At 37.1% G+C, this 23,542-nt stretch overlaps 1 protein-coding gene across 1 annotated transcript; it reads left to right on the top strand.

Annotated features, from left to right (window-relative positions):
• Positions 1-13,431: 13,431 nt before the first annotated feature.
• Positions 13,432-14,883, top strand: LOC137811782 (polygalacturonase inhibitor 2). Its single transcript, XM_068613613.2, has one exon. The coding sequence runs from the start codon at positions 13,654-13,656 to the stop codon at positions 14,653-14,655; it is 1,002 nt and encodes a 333-aa protein (XP_068469714.1). The 5' UTR covers positions 13,432-13,653; the 3' UTR covers positions 14,656-14,883.
• The last annotated feature ends 8,659 nt before the right edge of the window (positions 14,884-23,542 follow it).

The following is a 23,542-nucleotide window of genomic DNA, read 5'->3' as shown; positions in this document are numbered from 1 at the left end:
ACACCCGACCACCATGAAAAAACATAGTAATTGCTCTTTTTTGCTCTTCTTTTCTGCAAAATGGGAGCACTTCAATTCTGAAAACACAAACGTCCTCTTGTGGAGTAAAGTGTAACCATTCATTGGTTTATGGTTTTTCCACATTCCCATGAGTCTTTGACCTTGGTCTTTGTAACATGGATAGGAAAAGTTGACTATGAATTTTCAATTTCAGTTGGATGAATGACTTACCTTCTTTTGCATTTAGATGCTTCAGTGTCGTGCAAATCTTGTGCTTGTTCGTTTACTTTGTTTGATAGTTTGAGTTCTTTGACATTTTTATGAGGGATATGTTGGGAACATGAAATGATGGGATGAGGGTTTTTATGAACACGGGGTAGAAAAGTTTGAAAATCTCTTTCAATTCATTAAGCACGTTTTGGAAATTTATGAAAATCACAAAGTAAGTCATCTTGTTTAGCACAAAAACCTTGAGAAAGAATGAGATTTGGGTTGTTCATAGTGGTGGCTGGTGCAATGGTGCATCCCACAATAGCTTGCAAATCTCAAGCCATAACGCGGGCAAGTTCTTCATGCAAGTTCTTCCAATTGCAAATCGCATATATATAATAAAATTAAAAGAGATTAAGGAAGAAGAAAGATACAAAGAATAGAGAGAAAAGATAATGAGACCAAAAGATCAATTTGAGAGAGTTTCGATGAAACAAAAAATGGAGAATCGTTGTTAATGGAATGGATTTAGCAATTATTATAAGAAACAAAAAACAATAATTATACACATACTTACGAATTTGCGAGCGCCAACACTGTAGAAGCCATTGAAAAACATGGTTAATTTGATTTCGTAGTTCTTGAAATGAAACGACTTATGATATTTTGAATATGAAAATAGAAAAAAAAAAAGGTTTGATTGGTTTATAAACCCTTCAATTATTTAGTTTTAAATTTAAAAACATTTGAAAATTTTGAAATTTCAAAATTTGAAACTTTAAAGAAATTTTCAAATTTCAAAATTTTTGAAAATTTAAAATTTAAAATTTTGAAAATTTAAAATTTGAAGTGTTTCGGAAAAAGCTTTAGGTTCAAAAATTTTAAAATTTTTGAAAATTTAAAATTTAAAAGTTTTTAAAATTTAATTTTTTTTAAAATTTAAAAATTTAAGAATTTTAAACATTTAAAATTTTTGAAGTGTTTAAAAAAGATTTTAGGGTTTGAAAATTTTGAAAATTTAAAATTTAAAAATTTAAAAAGTTTAAAAAAAAAAGAAATGACGCAATGTAAATATTAATGAAATAAAATAAATATTAATATAAGAATAAAATAGAAAAAAAAATTGAAAGTTAAAGAGTCCCATTTATATATAGAAGATATAGATATATAAAGAAATTTTTCTCCTTAAATGTTTTTAAGTATATGTAATTTTTTTTCCTAATTTACTCTCATATCAATATTTTATTTTGTTTTTTTTTTAGTTAATAGAGTAGTTATTAGTTTCTTAAGATTTTAATAAAATATTTATAAAAAATAATTGATAGAGTAGTTACATAACAATTTTTTTGAATTCAAATAAACTAATTGATAGGGTAGTTACAAAATAACTTTTTCGAATTTAAACAAAATAATTAAAAAATACAGTTAATAAATAATTATGAAACATTTTTTAAAATTTAAATAAAATAATTAAGAGTAGTTGATGGAGGAGTTGAGAGATAAAACAATTTTTTGAATCAGGATTGATTTTATAACTTTTTTTTTTATTTTTTGATTTTATCTTTATATTAATAGTATTTCATTTTATTTAAATTTTAAAATTTAAATTTAAAATTTAAAATTCTGAATTTAAAATTTAAAATTTTATATTTCAAATTTCAAATATCAAATTTTAAATTTCAAAAATTCAATTTTCAAATTTCACAATTTTAAATTTTAGTATAGATGAAAAAAAAGCGTATATAAAAAATATCTTTTGAAAATATTTTGAAAATGTGAAAATAAATATATAAAATATCATAATATTTTTTTAAAAATTTTTTATCTAGAGGACAAAAAAATTAAAATATCTTTCTATCAAAGACTTGAATAAAATCAGAATTAAAAGCATAATTAGATAAAATAAAATAAACAGAAACAGAGAAAATGGAAAGAGAGAAACGAAAACTAACATTTTGTATTCAAATAAGAAGAATAACAATGGAGTTTTTCAGTGTTCAGTATATCCTGTTGGGAAAAAACGGGTAATTTTTCCACTAAAACAAAACCCTAACAGAGCTACCCGACAAATAATATTGAATAAATAAAGCGGAATAATAAAAGAGATAAAGAGGAAAAAAAATTGTTAACGGAGTTCGGCCTATTTAGCCTAATCTCCGAGCACAGCAAAAACAACTCACTTTTATTATTATGAGAGAAGATATTACAAATTGGGATATTTAACAGTGAAGGAGGAGAGTTTAATTTATAACCCTCAAACCTCCTCCCAAACAATGAACTCACCGATGTGGGACTTGGGATTAAGCCAAAATCAACAAATCTCCACCTTGGCTTAATTTCAAGTTCCACCTAATACAAATCTTCTCAAAACATAACAAAACAAACTTTGCAGTGCTTCAGATTTGCGCCTCCGGGCGCCAACTTCAAATGTGCAAAATATTAACCAAGTCTAAACAATGTTCAAACTTGGCTCTTGTAACCACCTTGCCTTGTAGCGAACATCTTTATTAGAAAATTCTTCTTTCTTTGCAAATACCCATTTGCACCCAATTGCCTTCTTACCTTTTGGTAATTGTGTCAACTTCCACGTCTTGTTCTTCTTCAAAGACTGCATCTCCTCTTCCATCGCACCTGCCCAATTACCACTCTCTGAACTCAGAATGACTTCTGGGTAAGTGGATGGAATGTCATCAACAACTGGAAGTGCATAGGCAACCATATCCATGAAACGAGCAGGCTTCTGAATATCTCGTCTCTGTCTTCTAACTGCAATTGGCGTTGATTGTTGTTGAGATTCTTGGGTAGGAACCTCTTCCTCATCTGACTCTTCTTCTGCCATAGGAGAGTCACTTGTGGTATTTCGTGTTGGGATCACCACTGTCGGCTCAAACTCCACCTGCTTCCGGACACACTCCACCTGTTGTGGAGTACTATCAGCTCCTTCTGGATTTACCTTCTTTAACATGGCAGATTCATGAAAGGTAACATCCCTCCTGATAATCGTCTTCTTTTTCTCTAGACACCACAAACGGTATCCCTTCACTCCAGGACTAAAGCCCATGAAAAGAGCCTTCTTTGCCCGTGGATCTAACTTTGATTCAATCACATGATAATATGCAATAGAACCAAAAACATGCAAAGAATCATAATCAGTTGCAGGTTTTCCAGACCATACCTCTAACAGGGTTTTGCCATCTATAGCAGATGATGACAAACGATTGACGAGATGTTGAGCGTATGTCACAGCCTCAGCCCAAAACTCTCTGCCTAACTCAGCATTAGACAACATACAACAAACTTTCTCCACAAGTGTCTTGTTCATACGCTCTGACACCCCATTCTGTTGTGGTGTTTTTCTAACAGTGAAGTGCCGAACTATGCCACAATCTTGGCATACATTCAGGAACAGATCACTCTTGTATTCTCCTCCATTGTCTATTTGGAGAACCTTAATCTTCCTTCCTGTCTGGTTTTCAACTTCAGCTTTCCACTTAAGGAAAATTTCAAACACATCATTTTTGTTCTTCATAGTAAACACCCAAACTCTCCTGGAAAAATCATCCACAAAAGTGACAAAATAATGTCTACCTCCGATTGACGGAGTCTTGGCAGGTCCCCACACATCTGAATGCACATAATCCAGAATACCCTTGGTATTGTGAATTGCAGTGCCAAACTTCACTCTTCGTTGTTTTCCCAGAACACAATGCTCACAAAATTCAAGTTTGCAAGCCTTCGTACCTTTCAACAATCCCTGCTTGGTAAGAATTTGCAAGGATTTTTCTCCAGCATGTCCCAACCTCATATGCCACAACTTCGCTGCCTCAGCATCCTTCTTAGAGCTAGAAGTTGCTGTCGCTACTGTCCCCACCACTGTACTACCTTGATAGTAATACAAATTGTTCTTCATCACGCCTTTCAACATCACTAGTGCTCCTAAAGTTGCTTTAAGAATTCCATCTCACATTGTCACGACTAGGCCTTTAGATTCTAAAGCCCCCAATGAGATGAGATTCTTCTTCAACTTTGGCACGTACCGTACATCCCGCAAAATTCTGGTGGATCCATCATGATTCCGCAGCTTGATTGAACCTATTCCGACTGTCTTACATGGATTATCATTACCCATGTAAACAACTCCGCCATCGAGTTCTTGAAATTCAAAGAACCAATCTCGAACGGGACACATATGATAAGTACAACCTGAATCCAATATCCACTCATCTGGATACGATGATGCTGAAAGCGAGACAATTAAAGAGATATCTGATTCCACATCACTTTTGCATTCTGCAACATTTACATCTTGCGGAACCTTCTCTTCCTTCTGCAGTTTTGGACAGTCTTTCTTCCAGTGTCCTTTCTCATGACAGAAAGCACACTCATCTTTGGCAACGACTCAACCTTTAGACTTAGACATCCCTCTTCTCTCCTTTGTTTGGCTTTGCTGACGACCTCTTATCACCAATGCTTCTTCTGATGTCGTTGATTTGGTTCTCATCTTATCCTGCTTTCTTAATTCATGACTATATAAAGCAGAACAAACAGCATCTAATGACACATTCTCCTTCCCGTGAAGGAGCGTAGTCTCCAAATGTTCAAATTCATCAGAAAGAGATGATAACAACATCAAAGCCAAATCCTCATCCTCAAACTTCACATCTAAATTCAACAGGTATGCTACTAATTGATTAAACATAGTGATGTGTGCATTCATAGTAGTACCTTGTTGGTAGTCAAATTGGAACAACCTTTTTTTCATCAAGAGCTTGTTCTGACCACTCTTCTTCAGAAACTTGTCCTCCAATGCCTTCCACAGTTTGTGTGCAGAAGTCTCGTTTTTTACAGCGTACTTCTGCTCTCTGGACAGGTAGGATCGAATAGTTCCGCATGCTAACCGGTTGATGATACTCCAGTCTTTCTCCTCTACCTCTTTTGGTTTCTCTCCTTCAATAGCAAAATCAAGACCCTGCTGAAAAAGAGAGTCCAAGACCTCTCCTTGCCACATGCTAAAATGTCCAGTGCCATCAAATATTTCCACCGCCAATTTCAAAGTGGACACTGGGAACCTCGACCATGATGACGAGGAGCCTGACACTCTGGATACATTCTTCGCTTCTTCTTCTTGATTTGCCATTACAAACTCAAAATATAATATTCAATATTACAAATAATTTCAAACAACCCAAGGCGAACCTTCGGCTCTTGATACCACTTGTTGGAAAAAACGGGTAATTTTCCCACTAAAACAAAACCCTAACAGAGCTACCCGACAAATAATATTGAATAAATAAAGCGGAATAATAAAAGAGATAAAGAGGAAAAAACACACCCGAAAATTGTTAACGGAGTTCGGCCTGTTTAGCCTAATCTCTGAGCACAGCAAAAACAACTCACTTTTATTATTATGAGAGAAGATATTACAAATTTGGATATTTAACAGTGAAGGAGAAGAGTTTAATTTATAACCCTCAAACCTCCTCCCAAACAATGAACTCACCGATGTGGGACTTGGGATTAAGCCAAAATCAACATATCCATCTCCCGAAACTTTCTAATGCGCATCCCCTTTTCTTCCTAATCCTTCCTTTCTCATATACTAACCCTTTTCACTTCCACATACGTAGTTTTATCGGGTACGTTTTTTTTTATCTTTCAATTTTTTATTCAATGAACAAAATCCTACGATTTTTATTTGTTTGTTTTTCTTTAATAGTTCTATTTGTTTGTGTTTTGTGTGAGCACAATAATTACAATATTGTCATCATACAATGCCAAAGACATGCATAAATGAATAAAAAATAAAAGTAAAATCAGACATTGCATTTTCATCTTCTACTTTATATTTGAAAACCATACTTACGGAATGGTTTCGTGGTTCTGGAACGGAAGTGCGACTTCTTCTAGTAATTTGAATATGAAAATAGAAAGTTTGATGGGATAAAAGTGAAAATGATATGGAGAAAGTTTGATGTGATAAAAGTGAAGATGAACAGAAGAAAAAGATGCAATTGGACAATGCTCCTGAACAAATCTCACTTTACAAATATTTAGTTTTAAATTTAAACTCTTTGAGATATAAAATTTAAACTCTTCACAAAATAACAAATAAGATAAGATATAAAGATAAAAATAAAATTTAAATAAAATAATATGGTAGTTAAGAGGGGAATCTCCTTTATATATAGGTATAGATTATTAATATTATTATTAACATTATTATTAATATTATTATTAACATTATAATTAATATTATAATTAAAATTATAATTAATATTATAATTAACATTATAATTAACATTATTATTAACATTATTATTAACATTATAAGTAACATTATTATTAATATTATTATTAATATTATTAATATTATTATACATATTATTAATATTATTAGTATTAATATAATATTTAATAAATTTAATATTATTATCATCAATTTAATAAATTTAATTTAACTAATTTATATCATAATTTCAAAAATAAAATAGTTATGACAATATATAAATAAAATAAATTTAAAATAAATAATATTTAAAATAAACAAATATTTTATATAACATTTAAATATATATTTTATTTTACTCAATTAATTTTAAATCAAACGCTTATTTAATTTAATAAATCTAATTTAATTAATTTATATTTAAAAGTGATAAATTAAATAATTTATTATAACAGTAAAGAAATAATTCTAAAATAAATATAATAAAGAATTAAATATTAAAATATTTATTATACATTAAAAATATTTAAATTTTAAAATTCTAAACATGCGTGGGCTATAGCGGACGCATATGCGTGGGTTCTGTGGGCAACGCAAAACGGGCGCATATGCGTGGGCCGCGGTCGACGCAAAACCGACGCCTATGCGTGGCCGCGGCCAACGCAAAAAAAAATTAAAAAAAAAAATTAAATCAATATATGCGTCCGTTTTGCGTCTAATGTAAATCTTGCGTGGACTTTTACTCATTTTGGCCGATGAGAGTAGCGTCCGCAAATGGCCCACGCAAAAATTTGGAAGCTAAATCAAACTTTTCTTGTAGTGATTTAATGTGTTTTTTATTCCTCATTATTTTGCTTATATTGATTATGCCTCGTGTTGTGCTCGGGTAAGGATTAGTACAGTACATATTAGAATTTTGGAAAAAACTTGAAGTCATTCTCGATGTTACTTCATTTCTATCTCAAACAATATTTGTTTTTTTTTTATCAGTAAAGAATGAATAAAATAAAATGAGACATTTTAGGGATGTTCAACCTTATAAAAAAATACCCAAAACAAGTTTCCTATCACCCGGATCCAACAAACATTAGATTACAAACCAACCATAATAAATTTGTTCTAGGTATAGGAACCCAACAAATACTATTAAATTGCGCCAACTATTATGTCATAAGTTTTGAATAAATGAATTGGCTAACTCTTCTTTCTTGTAGCACCTTTCATTGGTCATTTCATTGTTATTGGCTCCTTGAGTGTGAACTTGACTCCTTTACTTCCATATTAATTATTGTACCGTACTAATTAGAGCCATTGCATCATCATTTCGGAATTACAGATTGCTTCTTTCATCATCATTACATATGACTAATTTTAGTAGCATTAATAATGGAAATCTTAGAAGGTTGTAAAGTTCTTGAAAAATTTAAGGAATGTGAGACCATGCGAAAACAAGATAACAATGCCGGAAGTACTGGTTTCCATGGTTAAAGCTTGCAATATGTTATAAACATGAAAGGATAATAAGAATAAGTTGTAAAATGAAATAGAAAATGAATTGAGACTCACCAATGCATAAGAACATGTTTTCTTTGTCATGAATTTCAACGTATAAGTGCAAAAAGTTCATCAGTGTTTAGAAGTTCTTCAAGATAAAAATGAAGTTAAGAGTATAAAACTCTTATAAGACTCTTAAAGTTGAACATACAAGAAAAATTTCATATTCAATTTTCAAAAGTGATTTTAGAAAAGAGAGTGACTCTGTTATCATGTGTTTTAGAATCCTAAGTTTACTTATAAATCATATGGTTAACACTCTTAATCACGCCTTTAAGCACATGGGTTGTTTCTTGATTTAAGGAAGAGAGAAAACAAATTCGTTAGAGACATTCTTAAAACTATGAGTTATGTATGTGAAACTCTTTATGTGTGAGCATCTCAAATGTCTATTGTAAAATACTTTAAGAGAATCAAGAAATATTATATAATTATAAAACTAATTTCTCTATTACTTTTTCTAATCTTCCTAGCATTCTTTGGGAATCTCCCTTATAATATATTTCTTTATTCTTTTCTTTTGTACTTTGATCTATTATTGAAGTTTCTTTTTTCCTTCTATTATATTTTCTTCAATCATATTTACATTGCTTATTGATCTATTGAGTCATGGTCCTCCACATAACATCTTAAAATAAGTATGATTCTAGTTTTAAATAAAATATTAATTATACTTTTTTGTTCATAACCTATTTTAATAATATTAATGAAAGACTACAAAAAATTATGAATAAATTAATAATAAGGTTAATTTCATAAACTTGTTATATTTTTTTACTGGTATTTCTTAACTTAGAAAAAAAATATTATAAAAAGAGTAAAACTATGTTTTTTTAAATATTTTTACTTGACAGGTTGCATAATAATGTCTAAATGAAAGTTTTTATAATAAAAATATATTTAAAAAAATATTATAGACGAAATTGTTTTTTTATTATTATTATTGATTGAGAATTGTAAGTATGAATATAATATGATTAAAAAAAAGGAAAAGTATCGATCACTAAACTAATATGGTTAAAATAAATTTATCTGATTAGTACAGTAAAGATTATTTTTATTTTAAAAAATAACATAGAAATCTAATATATTATGTCAACGTCTTTACTTGGATTTTTGACAAATCCAAGATTTAAATGATAACTATTTATCCTTTTTTTTATCTTGTTTTACTAGGTTCTTGGAGTCTATTTTATACTATATAAGTTCCTTTTCAACTAGTAAACATCCTCCCCTCTCCTGTCATTTTGAAACTCTTTAAATATCTCTACATAAATTTCTTCCTCAAGTTTTTTTACATATAAATGATAAATTTTATATCCTTCATATGAGAGTAAGGTATTCAACATTGTAATTATATCAAAACGTTAAATTGGAGTAAAACTTTTTTTTTATATAAAAGTTTGTATGTTAGGCATCACTATGCAACTTGACATCTCAGCTAGGCTGACACCTTAAGTAACAACAATCATCTGCCATTACAGGGAAAAAAAATTATTAAAAAAAAGAAAAAAAAAAGAAAATACAAAAATATGGGGGGACTAGACCAAAACCCACATGTTAACAAAAACGATACATAGGTAGACTATACCTATTCATAAAGAATTTTGAGAACAGACTAGATGAAAGTCTATTATACCAATGAAATGATTCTCTATGAATGAACCCTAAATTAGTCAACTTATAAGCACATGCATTCCCCTCACGAAAAATATGAGTAACCCTAAACTTGATTGTCTCACAGAAATTAAGACAAGTATTTCATCGATTACGAAGCATCCACGGAACATTAGTCCTAATAGTAAACACAGCACAAACCAAGGCAGAATCACATTCAAGCCAAACATTAGTAAGTCTCATCTTTTGAGCTTCCTTCATAGCATGTATAATTCCATAAAACTCAACAACCAAAGTAGTCTGAACTTCAAGAAACGTTGAAAAAGCACCAATAAATTCTCCCATACTCCCACGAAAAATACCTCCACAAGTAAGAAGACCAGGATACCCCCTAGCAGCCTCATCAGTGTTAATTTTAACCCTGCCTGATGAAGAAAATTTACATCTAACAGGAAGAGGACGAAAAACTTTCCCACTATGAGTCTTAATACCAAAAAACTTAATCACGTTGAAATCCAACATATCATTCTTCATTGAAGCTTTAGACGAATTTCCCACTAGACAAGTTAAATCTTTAATTATCAAAATAGCCTTAGAAACCTCAATCTTATCCTGAAATCTAGCATAATTTCTCATATGCCATATCATCCATATAGAAAAGATTGTCAGAACAAGCTTAATCAATTTAACCAAAGGACTACCGTCACTCTTAATAAAAGAAAGAAGATCATCCTTACTAGAGAAATGAGAAATAAAAAAAATCTGTCGAACCTAATGGAGTAAATACTTTTTAAAAATACACAGGATATCTTTTTGCATCCTTGTATTTATTTATAGAATTGTGTAAATTAAGTTTGTTCTATGACTCATTTAACTCCTATAAGTTTCTTCTATTATAAGGTATCTGCACTAGTTTTCATGTGATATTTTTTTTTTCAATCATCTTTAGCTCTTCCTTTAGAGCATTTATCCACTTGTCATCTTTCTTACTTTATTCAAATTATGTGGGTTTTTTGAAAATTGCTTGCTTATGGGTTTCTCCCAACTTCATTGTTAATTTTTCATGAATTTTACATTTTTTTCACTAGAATTTTTCATTTTATGGTTGAAAATTTTTCTAAGCTTTGAAAGTGTTGTCGTGTCCAATTAAAACTTTAGGTTCAATCTTCTTGTCAAGTTTTTCCCTTTTAACCTTTGAAACATAACATAAATAAACATAACAAATTTTGTAAATTTAATCTATACCCAACTTCAAATGAAGTTTTTTTTCGAACCTGATTGACAACCAATTCAACAACAAAAGTACAATAATGCTCCATAACTTGTTTCACAAATCTTTCTCATATAGCATACACCTTTCATGATACTTCTATTTTTTTTTTCTCTCACCATTTTGTTGTAGACTGAAAATCATCGTAAGTTAATGTTTGGTTTCAACTTCTTTCCAAAATTTATCAAAAACATCATTTGTGTATTTCTTTTCACTCTTAGATCTTATTATTTACAACTTGTAACTACTTTGAGTCTCCACCAATGTTTTATCTTTCCAAAAATATACTAACAACCACAATATTTGATTTAAATAAATAAATCCGACAATATCTTGTATATTTGATTGTTGTCATTTTCATAATAAAAATAAAATGATTTTAATGTAGACTATCTTACATAGTGTTAGATGGTCTAACACTAAAGAGATGATAGTATGAATGAGGTCAGATGATCCCAAATCATCTCTCAACGAATCTAATAGTAAATCCAGTCAATCAATATTCAAAACTTATTTTGCAATCAATAAAGCTTAGAAATAATAGTAAAGATAGAAGAAGGTTGAGATCATTATATATGAAGTCAATCAATATATGATTTTAAAACAGTAAAGAAGGTAGGTTAACTCTCAAGATCATTCATTTGTGAATTCATTATTGATTATCTTAAGATTTTAGTTCTTTCAATTCTCAGACAAATGTCGAACTTAATCAAATAAGCGTTAATCAAATTTAATATAATCTTATCAATAGAACAAATGTTTACTAAGTTGTTCAGTATCTCACTCGTCTCCAAGTATTTACTCGTGAAATGTTTATCTTCTACCTCTTGAATTAAGCAAACAAGAGATTGATTATAATTTAGAAAACTAACCAAGAAATTCAATTAAAGAAAAAAATTTGAACTCTTAAGAAGCATTTAAAACAATTTCTTAACAAAACCAAAATTCAAAAATATCATATTTTTTAACACAAATCGCTACAGAGAATTTAAGAATAAAACTTTATTAAAAAAAACCTTAGATTTTTTTGCAAATCACAAAAGAATCAATCCAAAGGAGTTTAATCTTCCATGCGGAGGTGAAACGAAAAGATTACAAATAAGAAAATAAAAAACTAATAAAACACTAATGCTTTGTTTCTCAAACGGATGATATCTCATTGAAGCTTGCATCTTTTTATAGGTATCTCCAAGGATATTGAAATAATTTTTCGGTTCATATATTGTTAAAAGTTTCTCAATTTTCAACTCATCAGAATTCTTGGATTTTGTTTCCAATTTTATCTCAAACTCAGTTTCTTCATATTTTTGCAGAAGAGTTGCTTCCAAATTTGTTTTTAAAATATTATAGATTTTATTCTCTAATTCTTCTACTCAAATTTCATTTCTTGTTTTGATTTAGATAAACAACTTGAACTTTCGCTTGATTAGACCCACTCCTAGCGGCAAACATTTCCTTCAAATCGTCTACCAAAATGTTTACTCTAACTAAAACACATGAGTGGGATAAATAATAGTTAAAATCCAAATAAATCTAGTTACATGAATCCTATTTAAAACAATGAATTTATACATGATTTTAATCCAAGACAAATATGATTAAATGTTACAAGAGAGAGTAAAATTATGCTCATCAAATATTCTCACACTTATCATTTTGCACTCTTGGACAAAACACTTTATAAACTAACCATGGATAAAAAATACAATGCAAACGACAGAAAAATAAAATTACAGCTGATACTAAGAACGCTTAATAAAAATTATGATATAATTTCAAAAAATCAAAAGAATAAAAAAATTGTGAGTCGAAATTTCTATATTTTAACACAAGTAAGTAAAATCAAAGAGGAAATAAAAAATGACAAACTCTCTCCCCAACTCGTTTACGTTGGTATTTACACCTAAACGGCATTTCAACCAAATTTCACCTTGCCTGATGCACGCTGCATTCATTTCAGTTTCTATCATTACTTATTGTGTCATCTCAGACCTAACATTGGAGATGTTATCATTGACGCTCACAATGACGCATTCAATAAGTCAATCTGTTGACATTTAGAATTAAAATTAACAAGATGAAATGAATATTAATTAAATACATTGAATATACATAAATATTTCTATTTCTTAGTTTTCATCTATATTATGTTTTGAATTCATTATATTTTCAAACGCTATTAATTTCACTTTACTTCTTCGAATTAACTACAAAATATGTCTAAGTTAGAAACATAAGAGTTAAACTTAGTTAACATTAACTTAATTTTAAAAATAATTGTTTGCTTTTATTAATTTATTAAAAAGGATTTTGAAAAATAAATATGTACTTTCTATTTGGTTAATTATGCCGACACTTTATATATCAAGATTGGTCCTTCCTTGTTTAGGGTGACGAAAATTGTTATATTAGGAAAAAAAAGTAATTGGATAAATAAAAAAATTTATAAAATCATATAACCACCCCCAACTTCCAATTATTTTAATATTTTTTATATTATTTAATTAAAATTCACATTTTATTATATATATTTATTTTTAAATCCATCGGTATAAAAAGCTTTTGTATACAAATAGATTTTGTATACAAGGAGTTTTCAACCTATCAATTTAAAGAAAAAAACCTCAATCCAATGGTGCGTACATGCGTGAGCGTGACCTTCCTGAACACTTGCACTGGCTTTATTGACTCCTATAAGTCAAATATAGCAGCTTGAAGGATATAACATCTCACATTATCATCCATTTTTATCACTCAATTCAATATCCCAGCAACCATGTCCTCAAGCTTAAGCATAATTTTGGTCATTCTTGTATCTTTGAGCACTGCACACTCAGAGCTATGCAACCCACAAGACAAGCAAGCCCTTCTCCAAATCAAGAAAGACCTTGGCAACCCAACCACTCTCTCCTCATGGCTTCCAACCACCGACTGTTGCAACAGAACCTGGCTAGGTGTTTTATGCGACACCGACACCCAAACATATCGCGTCAACAACCTCGACCTCTCCGGCCTTAACCTCCCAAAACCCTACCCTATCCCTTCCTCCCTCGCCAACCTCCCCTACCTCAATTTTCTATACATTGGTGGCATCAATAACCTCGTCGGTCCAATCCCCCCCGCCATCGCTAAACTCACCCAACTCCACTATCTCTATATCACCCACACCAATGTCTCCGGCGCAATACCCGATTTCTTGTCACAGATCAAAACCCTCGTCACCCTCGACTTCTCCTACAACGCCCTCTCCGGCACCCTACCTCCCTCCATCTCTTCTCTCCCCAACCTCGTCGGAATCACATTCGACGGCAACCGAATCTCCGGCGCCATCCCCGACTCCTACGGCTCATTTTCGAAGCTGTTCACGTCGATGACCATCTCCCGCAACCGCCTCACCGGGAAGATTCCGCCGACGTTTGCGAATCTGAACCTGGCGTTCGTTGACTTGTCTCGAAACATGCTGGAGGGTGACGCGTCGGTGTTGTTCGGATCAGATAAGAACACGCAGAAGATACATCTGGCGAAGAACTCTCTTGCCTTTGATTTGGGGAAAGTGGGGTTGTCAAAGAACTTGAACGGGTTGGATCTGAGGAACAACCGTATCTATGGGACGCTACCGCAGGGACTGACGCAGCTAAAGTTTCTGCACAGTTTAAATGTGAGCTTCAACAATCTGTGCGGTGAGATTCCTCAAGGTGGGAACTTGCAAAGATTTGACGTTTCTGCTTATGCCAACAACAAGTGCTTGTGTGGTTCTCCTCTTCCTGCCTGCACTTAATCATTTCCAGATTCGGTAATTATGGATGCATCATGTTTGCCTTTCTATGAACATCAATAATGATACAAGTTTAAATAAAAATAAATTTATGAAATAATAAACGTCTTGTATCATTATTATTATCCTAAAGTGAATTATAATATTTGCTGATAAGAAAAAAAAAAGCTCTCTCTCATAGGTATGTATAATTTTTAATACATTTGTACTAAAATAACATATTCTCTGTAAGTACGTCGTACTTATTTTATGCATTCGTTTAATTATACTAAAATGGTTTTAAAAACAATTATTTAGTGAAAACAACTTAAAAAATTAACCTTGCGTTATGAGATAAATTAAAAATACCAAAACTTCATATAATTTGTAACAGGGTTTTTAGAAAGTTTTCTCTCGCTCCAATAAATGTATTGCACCGAACATTTTATTTTTAATATATTTGTAGATAAGAAAAAAACTCATAAAATAAATATTTATTTTTTAGACAATGAATATATTTATACTATATAATATTTAAATAAATACAAGATTAAAGTACAAATTTCATAGCAGAGTCAAACATTCCACCTATATATCACTCTCTTCTCCAAGCATTCATTATTTATCTTATGTACTCAAACAAATCTCATTTGAATCATATAAAAAATTAAGATTTGATGACTTTTCAGACCAAATAGAATTATAGATAAAAATCTATATCTATAAATAATACAAGTTTTTTTTTTCAAAAAAATTCAAATGTTTAATATCCAAATTAGCAAAATGTGCACCAATCAACACACAACACGTGGACCAATGAAAACATGTCACATAATAATGCTTTTTAAAGTTTTCATTTTTCTCTTTCACTCCGCTTTCCCCTCTCTTTGAAACTCACACTCTCAAACCCTAATACTCATGATTTTAATCAAAGAAAAATATGATTAAATGTTACAAGTGAGTAAAATTATGCTCATCAAATACCCTCACACTTGTCCTTTTGCACTCTTGGACAAAACACTCTATAGACTAACAATCGATCAAAGGAATACAGTGTTGTTGGAGATCCCACATCGACTAGAGATTAGAGTCTTTCATTGTATATAAGTAGGTGCAAACCTCAACCTCATGAGCCAGTTTTATTGGGTTGAATTAAGTTTAAAGTCCACTTCGTAATATGGTATCAAAACCATTTTGAGCCTATCCTAGCGAGTATTTGTTGGACTTATCCAGCCACCCGCTATCGAGCCGCTATCGGACCACCCATAATATATAGTCTCACGCACGAGTTGGCAGTCTCGACGTGAGGGGGGGGGTGTTGGAGATCCCACATCGACTAGAGATTAGAGTCTTTCATTGTATATAAGTGGGTGCAAACCTCAACCTCATGAGACGATTTTATGGGGTTGAGTTAGACTTAAAGTCCACTTCGTAATAAGTGCAAACAAAAAAAAAGAAAATTACAACATATTCTAAGAACGCATAATAACAATTATGATATAATTTCAAGAATTCAAAGAATCAAGAAAAATATGAATGGAAATTCCTATATTTTAACACAAACAGGTAACTAAAATCAAAGAGTGAATAAAAAATGACAAAACTTTCACTAGACACTCTCCAACTCTCAAGTGTTTAGGTTGGTATTTACACTAAGCAAACACTACCATATTAGCATGACTCCACTATTTACAACAATTGAAAAACATGCAATGAGATATCAAAATGAGTTCATAAGGGATGTAATGGGATCAAGATAAAGGTAGGTAAAATGGGAAAAAGAGACTTAAAACCATAGAAAAACAAAGAAAATAAATCCAAAAAATAAGTGTAAGCAATTTTACAATTCAACTTCTCTTTTTTATTTCAAGACATATTCTTTTATTGTTTTTTCATGGAGAAGACAGTCTACGCTTTTGTTATTTTCTTTTATTTTTGTTATTTTATTTCTTTCTTTTTCTATTATTCTTTAGTAATGAGTTGATATATGAGGAGCTAAGGTAAGAAAAATGAAGTACACCCCGCACACATATTCAAGAACCTATTCCCAAAATAATTTCAAATCTATTTTATCTTCTAAGGTATGAACAAACATGAATTTTCTATTTTAGAAGCACGGTGGCTGGTGTGGTGGAAGAAGTTGGTTGGTGCGGCACGCGAAGGAGGCTGGTGGCGAATGTGGAAGTTGAACGAATCTGCTTCGTATTGGCCATGGTGGCTGGTGTGGCGGAGGAGACTAACGGAGCAAGGAAGGGTCGTTGCGGGAGCTGGAACGGAGCTCGTGGTCGCGGTGGGACCTGCGACAGAGCTCGTGATCGCAGCAGAAGCTGTGGTCTGGAGGAGCGGAGACTGCTCGTGGCAGCGCGGTGGGAGGAGGTGTCGCAGCTAAGGGTGACTGTGGGTGAGGAGTGTGAGTGCAAATGAGTGAGGAGAGAATGTTGTGCGAAAATGAGAGAGTGAAAATGAGTGAGGGAAAGAGAAAGGTGTGCACGCGGGCTTTATTTTTTTTTTTTCTTGAACAACTAATCAACGATGATTCTGTACAAAACCGTCTTTATTTCCACACTATTCCACAATTAACGACAGTTCTTGCCTGAACCGTTGTTAAAAACACTGAAATTTGAAAAAAATTATGAAAATTGTCATCGCCTCTCTTATTACGGCTATTCTTTAAGAACACTTTATAGGGAGTAGTAAATTGCGTATTTTCTACTAATGAGGATCAAAAGGGTAACAAGTGGATTATCATGAGGGTTAACAAAGAATGTCTCAATCATATCAATTTATGTACGTAAAACACAATTGCAAAACAAAGAATCAAACTAAGTTCTGAAGTATAAGCAAACATGAGTGAAAATACAATAAAGAAAGTGTTCTCGAACTAGGTTGGGGATTGGGAGAACTATTGTCTTTGGATGTCACTCGGTCGGTCGTGCTTCACTTCCTCCTTCGGTCCTTCACGCTGAATGACTCCTCAAGCGAGTGGGGTACCTGCAAATGGCACTCCAACGCTCAAGTAAGTGGGGTATCGTATTCGGCTGGTTAGAATACTGTAGATAATGACGTACCTTAATCCTTGGAATGCGTGATATTTATATTACCTTGATGGGCCCTCGCTGTTGGGCCGGATTAGGGGGTTGTTTAGCGATTAGGGTTGGATTAAGTCGTTCCCTAACCGTGGGTTGACCTTTGCTAATTGGGTCAACGGTTTGACTAGAGCGCCTTATGTCGGTCGGCCACGTATGACACGTGGTCGACCTCGTACCTTAAAGTATGGTCTTGACGCATGGGTTGACCGGGTCAATAAACCGGTCGGTCATCCCGGTACAGTTGCCTCCCAGGCTCGAGAGGTGGTACAGCCGAAGAGTCTGAAGAGTCTGAAGAGTGGGTCTCGGGCGGACTGTGTAATGATGAATGAAGTGATGTTTGGGGGCGCCTGAGCGATTGACGTGACGCGCATTAATGAGGGGTTTTTCTGGGTGCGAAGCGATGCGAACCGTTGGATCAAACGAATCCAATGGTTGAGGTTCTTGCGACGTTTGGGATTCCGAGGTCCTCTCGGGCTATAAATAGGGGCTGGGAATAGTAGAGTTCCACGCGTTATCTTTGTTTGAGCTCCGACACCTCGAATCAATCCGACCGATCTCTGTTGCCTTCTTCGTCCGTCTCAAGGTTAGTTATGTCTGCTCTTTCCGAGTCCCCCCCTGCTTGCTCGTCGTTTTCTTCGTCTTCTTCGTCTTCTTCTTCTTCGTCTTCTTCTTCTTCTTCTTCTTCTTCGTCCGGTCAGGCTTCCCCGGTCGGGGACGTGGATTGTGTCCATTCCCCGACATTGGTGAGAGAAGACGTTGGTAACGCGTCGGACCAATCGGCCCCCTTCGAGGGGCCGGCCTGGGTTGATCCCCGGTTGTGTGAGGTGTCGTCTGCCTTTTACACCGATGTCTCCGTTGCTGAGTTTCTGGACGGGGTTTCTGTCTTGAAGGCTTCGGCTGAGGAATCCTTGTTGGCGTTCGGTCCTTGTTCTTTGGAGGATCGTGTGTACAGGGAGCGATCATCTACCGAGCCTCCCTTTTTCTTCATGTATGGTTGTCTTTTTGCGGACCTGCATGTGTCTCTCCCCTTTGATGCCTTTACGGCCGGGGTTTTGAAGGAGCTCAACGTGGCTCCGACTCAGCTTCATCCCAATTCGTGGGCGTCTATGCAAGCGTTCCACATTGTTTGCCGGACGTTTGGGTTGCGCCCTCTTCCCTCCTGTTTTCTTCACTTCTATTCGTCGTACCCGGCCAAGCTTGCCAGTTGGCAATCGCTGGTCAGCCGGGCGGGTAGCGTGTTGTTCAAGCCCTTCACAGCCTCTTATAAGAACTTCAAAGAGAAGTTCTTTAAAGTGTACGTGGAGCCGGCCGGAACACGTTATTTTTTTGAGGAAGTCGGCCAGTCTCGTTTCCCTCTTTTTTGGTCGAGGAGTCCGACGAAGATAACGGATTGGCCGAGGCCGGCACATCCGAGCGAGCATGAGCGGCTCGTTTTTGCTTTATTTGATAGTCTCCCCAGGAAGCTCCCCGCCCGACCGCTCATGTCGTTGTACAATGCGATCGATCGCGCGGAGGCTTTCGAGGGTATGCTCTTTTCATGCACTTAGTTTATTACATTTTGCGCTTTGCTCTGACCGACCATTTCTTGTTTGGTTTGTAGAAATCGCGAAGAGAGAAATCCCCCAAGCTGTTGGGATGTTGCACTCGTTCAAGAACAAGCTGAACGAGAAGAGGGGGGCCACCAGTGCCAAGCCCCGGGCGGAAGAGGGTGCTCGGGCGGGCCCTTCCAAGAAACGTGGCCGCGAGGGCGGCAATATCGCCCGAACCGTTCGGGCGGCGGGGCAGATGCCAACTCCTCCTCTAGCGCGGTCAGCTAGGCTAACTTCCCCCTACTGACGAGTTCAACCGTCCTATTCCTACGGGGGTGGCGGTGCCCTTGGCCTCTTCGGGCGGATCAACGCTTGCGTTGGTCGGAGACGACCCGTCATTCTCACGGGCTGTGAGCTTCAAGCTGCCCTCCAACATCGAGTGGGAGATCCGGTCGGTCCCCGATGACGACCTTCTTGACGGCAGCATCGAGATGATTTGTCGGGGTCTATTTTTGGCCCGTCGGGGGGCCGACGCTCGGAGAAGCCGGGTCGAGGACATATCGCGCCTCGAGCACGTTCTCCAGGAGGCCGGGCACAACCTAAAGTAGGCTGTGGAGGCCAACACGACTTATGAAAAGAAGTTGTGTGCGCAAGCGGCCGAGCTGGAGAAGGCCGACGCCAACAAAGTCGCGGAGGTTATTCTCCTTCGCAAGGCATTGGAGGCGGCCGACCGTCGGGCTACCTTGATGGAAGAGGAAGCTGCGGCCGAGCGCGAGGCCAAGAGGGCGGCGGAGGCTGAAGTTTTGAAGACCATGGAGGACACCATGGTGCTTATTGGTCAGAGCTTCGATCTTGCCGTTCGACAGGCCGAGGTGCTCTACGGCGGTCCACCTCCTTCTGGTCCATTTGACCAAGACATGGAAGTTGTGGATGGTCGTTTGGTCCCTGCAGCGGCCGGCCCTCCTGGTGAAGAAGTTGAAGCTGATCCCTCTAATGAGGTTTTGAATATTGTAGACTAGGCGGTCAGCTTTTAATTTTGGACCCCTGGGGCCGGGGTGGCCCCCACTTATTTTCAATTAATATAAGTTTTTTCTTTCAATTGTTTCTGCATTTTCTGGACGAACGAGCCTTTGCGAGTCGAGTGGGCTGGAATAATTAACCTTAAATTGCGGTAAAGTTAACTAAATAAAAAGGACTAAGTGACCGGTGGGTAGATGAAATCAAGTGAGTGACTTGTTCTAATTAAAATCAATCAAGTGAATGTAACGGACTTCGATCAGTCGGTCATTCTTTGGCGAATTCGATTTAGACGAGTTTTGCTGTTTAGGCGAGTTTTGGTTCTTGCCGAACGTTAGGTGTGTGCCCGGAGGGTATGCTGGTTAAGGCTGCATCCTGGCCGAAATGTGTACGGGTTCGGGAGGGTATGCCGGTTGAGGCTACATCCTGGCCAAACCGTGTGTGTTACGGGAGGGTATGCGGGTTAGGGCTACATCCTGGCCGAATCGTGTAGGTTTCGGAAGGGTATGCCGGTTAGGGCTACAGCCTGACTGAGATGGGTACGGGTTTCGGGAGGGTATGCCGGTTAAGACTACATCCTGGCCGAACCGTGTGGGTTTCGGGAGGGTATGCCGGTTAGGGCTACATCCTGGCCGAGCCGTTCATGTCATTTGTTATACACACTTATGTACGGAACGCCTCGTTAAAACCTCTCCGACCGATGGATCGGCCGGTCGAGGAAAGAGTGCGTATATTTTATTCATGTTTAGCTGAAATAAAATTTTAGGTGCGTGGCATTCCACGTCCTAGGTACAATTTTTCCCGATAGATGTTCCAAGTGATAAGCTCCCCCTTTTCCTACTTCTCGGATTCAGAATGGTCCTTCCCAATTTGATGAGAACTTGCCGTCCGACTTCCTAGCGTTGCTGCGCATTCTCCAGACGAGGTCGCCTTGTTGAAAGCTTCTAGGCTGGACCTTTGAGTTGTATCTCCTTGCCGCTCGGAGCTTGCATGCCGCTTCGCGTATCTTGCTTTTATCCCGGAGCTCGTTCAAGAGGTCGAGGCTGACCGCCAGACTTTCCTTGTTGAGGGATACGTCGAAGAGTTGGCGTCGGATGGATGGTTCCCCGACCTCTACTGGTATCATGGCCTCGGTGCCGTACGTGAGGCTATAGGGGGTTTCTTGTGTGGTGGATTGCGGAGTGCAGCGGTATGCCCACAAGACCTCGGGCAGCTCCTCCGTCCATCTTCCCTTGGCAGTGTCGAGCCTCTTCCTTAGTTCGTTCAATAAAACCTTGTTGGCCGCTTCGGCTTGTCCGTTCGTCTGTGGGTGCTCAACGGAGCTTGTGAGGGATTTGATACCGAAGTCGTTCTAGAAAGTCAGAAGGCCTTGGTCGATGAATTGTCGGCCGTTATCGGAGACTGTCGAGTGTGGTATGCCGAATCGGCACACTATGTTTTTTCACACGAAATTTTGGACGTTTCGGGCGGTGATTGTGGCTAGTGGTTCGGCCTCGATCCATTTGGTGAAGTAGTCTACCACGACAAGCAGGTGTTTCGTTTTGCCTTTGCCTGGTGAGAACGGGCCGATGATGTCCATCCCCCAAATGGCGAACGGCCAGGGTGATGTCATGCTGTGCAGTTCTTCTAGTTTTCGGTGGTGGAGGGGGCCAAACTCTTGGCATTTTTGGCATTTCTTAACGTAATCAGCGCTATCTCCATGGACGGTCGGCCAGTAGTATCCTGCGCGGACTATCTTGGCCGCCATCGTTCGTGCTCCGGAGTGGCTCCCGCACGCCCCTTCGTGGATTTCTTGTAGCACGTATTGGGATTGTTCCTTGGTGAGGCACTTTAGGAGTGGCGTTGAGTACCCCCTTCGATACAGGTCCTGGCCGATCATGGTGTACCGGGCGCACTACCGTCTGATGTTCTTCTCTTCCCCCAGTTGGCATGTTCCGTGCTCCAAGTACTGGGTGATCGGGGTCATCCATGTGTGGGTCTCGGTGATTGTCATGCATTCGGCGTCACCTACGCTCGGCTGTGCTAGTCGCACCTGGACGACCGATCTGTGGTGGCTTTGTTTTTTCGAAGATGCCAGGCGTGAGAGTGCATCGGCACACTCGTTTTCCTCCCGTGGTATGTGCTGGACCGCCACCGTGTCGAATTTGGCCATGACGTTACGGAAGGTGTGGTAATATCGTTGGAGGAGGGGCTCCTTGACCTCGAATTCTCCTTTGATTTGACCTTGACCAGTTGGGAATCGTTCTTGCATGCGACCTCCCACGCGCCCAGGTCATTTGCTAGGTTGAGGCCGGCCAGTATGGCCTCGTATTCCGCCTGGTTGTTCGTTACTTTGAAAGAGAACTGGAGGGCTTGTTCGATCAGTACGTCCCCAGGCCCCTCGAGGACGACCCCGGCTCCACAAACCGTTTTGTTGGACGAGCCGTCCACGTAGAGGACCCACCTGGCCGAGGTTTCTGTGTTTCTGGGGAGCTCGGCTGCGAAATCTGCCAAGCATTGGGATTTAATGGCACCCCTTGGTTCGTACTTGATGTCGAACTCTGAAAGTTCGACCGACCACCCTATCATCCGTCCTGCAAGGTCGGGTTTAGATAAAATTTTGTATATAGGATAATTGGTCCTTACCCTGATTTCGTGGTTCTGGAAGTACGGGTGCATTCTCCTCGCTGTCAGCACCAAGGCTAGTGCCACTTTCTCTATCATTTGGTACCTGGTCTCGGCTGCATGGAGCGTCCGGCTGACAAAGTACACCGGGTGCTCTTCGCGGTCCACTTCTTGGACGAGGGCGGCGCTGACCGCTTCCTCTAACACCGCTAGGTAGACCACTATAGGTAGGTCTAGACGGGGCTTTTTGATGACGACCGGGGAAGACAGGAATTCTTTGAGCTGGCCGAAGATTTGTTCGCACTCCTCGTTCCAACTGAACTTCGAGGTTTTGCGGAGCATGGTGGCTATCGGCCTGATCCGTTCAGCGAGGCGGGGTATGAATCTGGAAAGTGCTGTCAGCCGGCCGAGCAGCTGTTGAATTTCTTTCAAGTTTTTCGGGCTTCTCATTTTTGTTATGGCCTTGCACTTGTCGGGGTTCGCCTCGATCCCTCTGTGGGTCAGCATAAAGCCGAGGAACTTGCCACCTTCAACGCCGAACGCACACTTCTCGGGGTTAAGGCGCATGTTGACCCTTCTAAGGGCGTCGAAAACTTCTTGTAGGTCTTTGATGTGCTGGCCGCACGAGTCGGACTTCACCACAATGTCGTCCACGTACACCTCTACGCTTCT

Source organism: Phaseolus vulgaris, chromosome 2 (genome assembly GCF_051622355.1).
Source record: "Phaseolus vulgaris cultivar YP4 chromosome 2, ASM5162235v1, whole genome shotgun sequence".
NCBI lineage: Eukaryota > Viridiplantae > Streptophyta > Magnoliopsida > Fabales > Fabaceae > Phaseolus > Phaseolus vulgaris.
The sequence above is the reverse complement of the archived record's forward strand: the minus strand, read 5'-3'. Positions and strand labels throughout refer to the sequence as shown.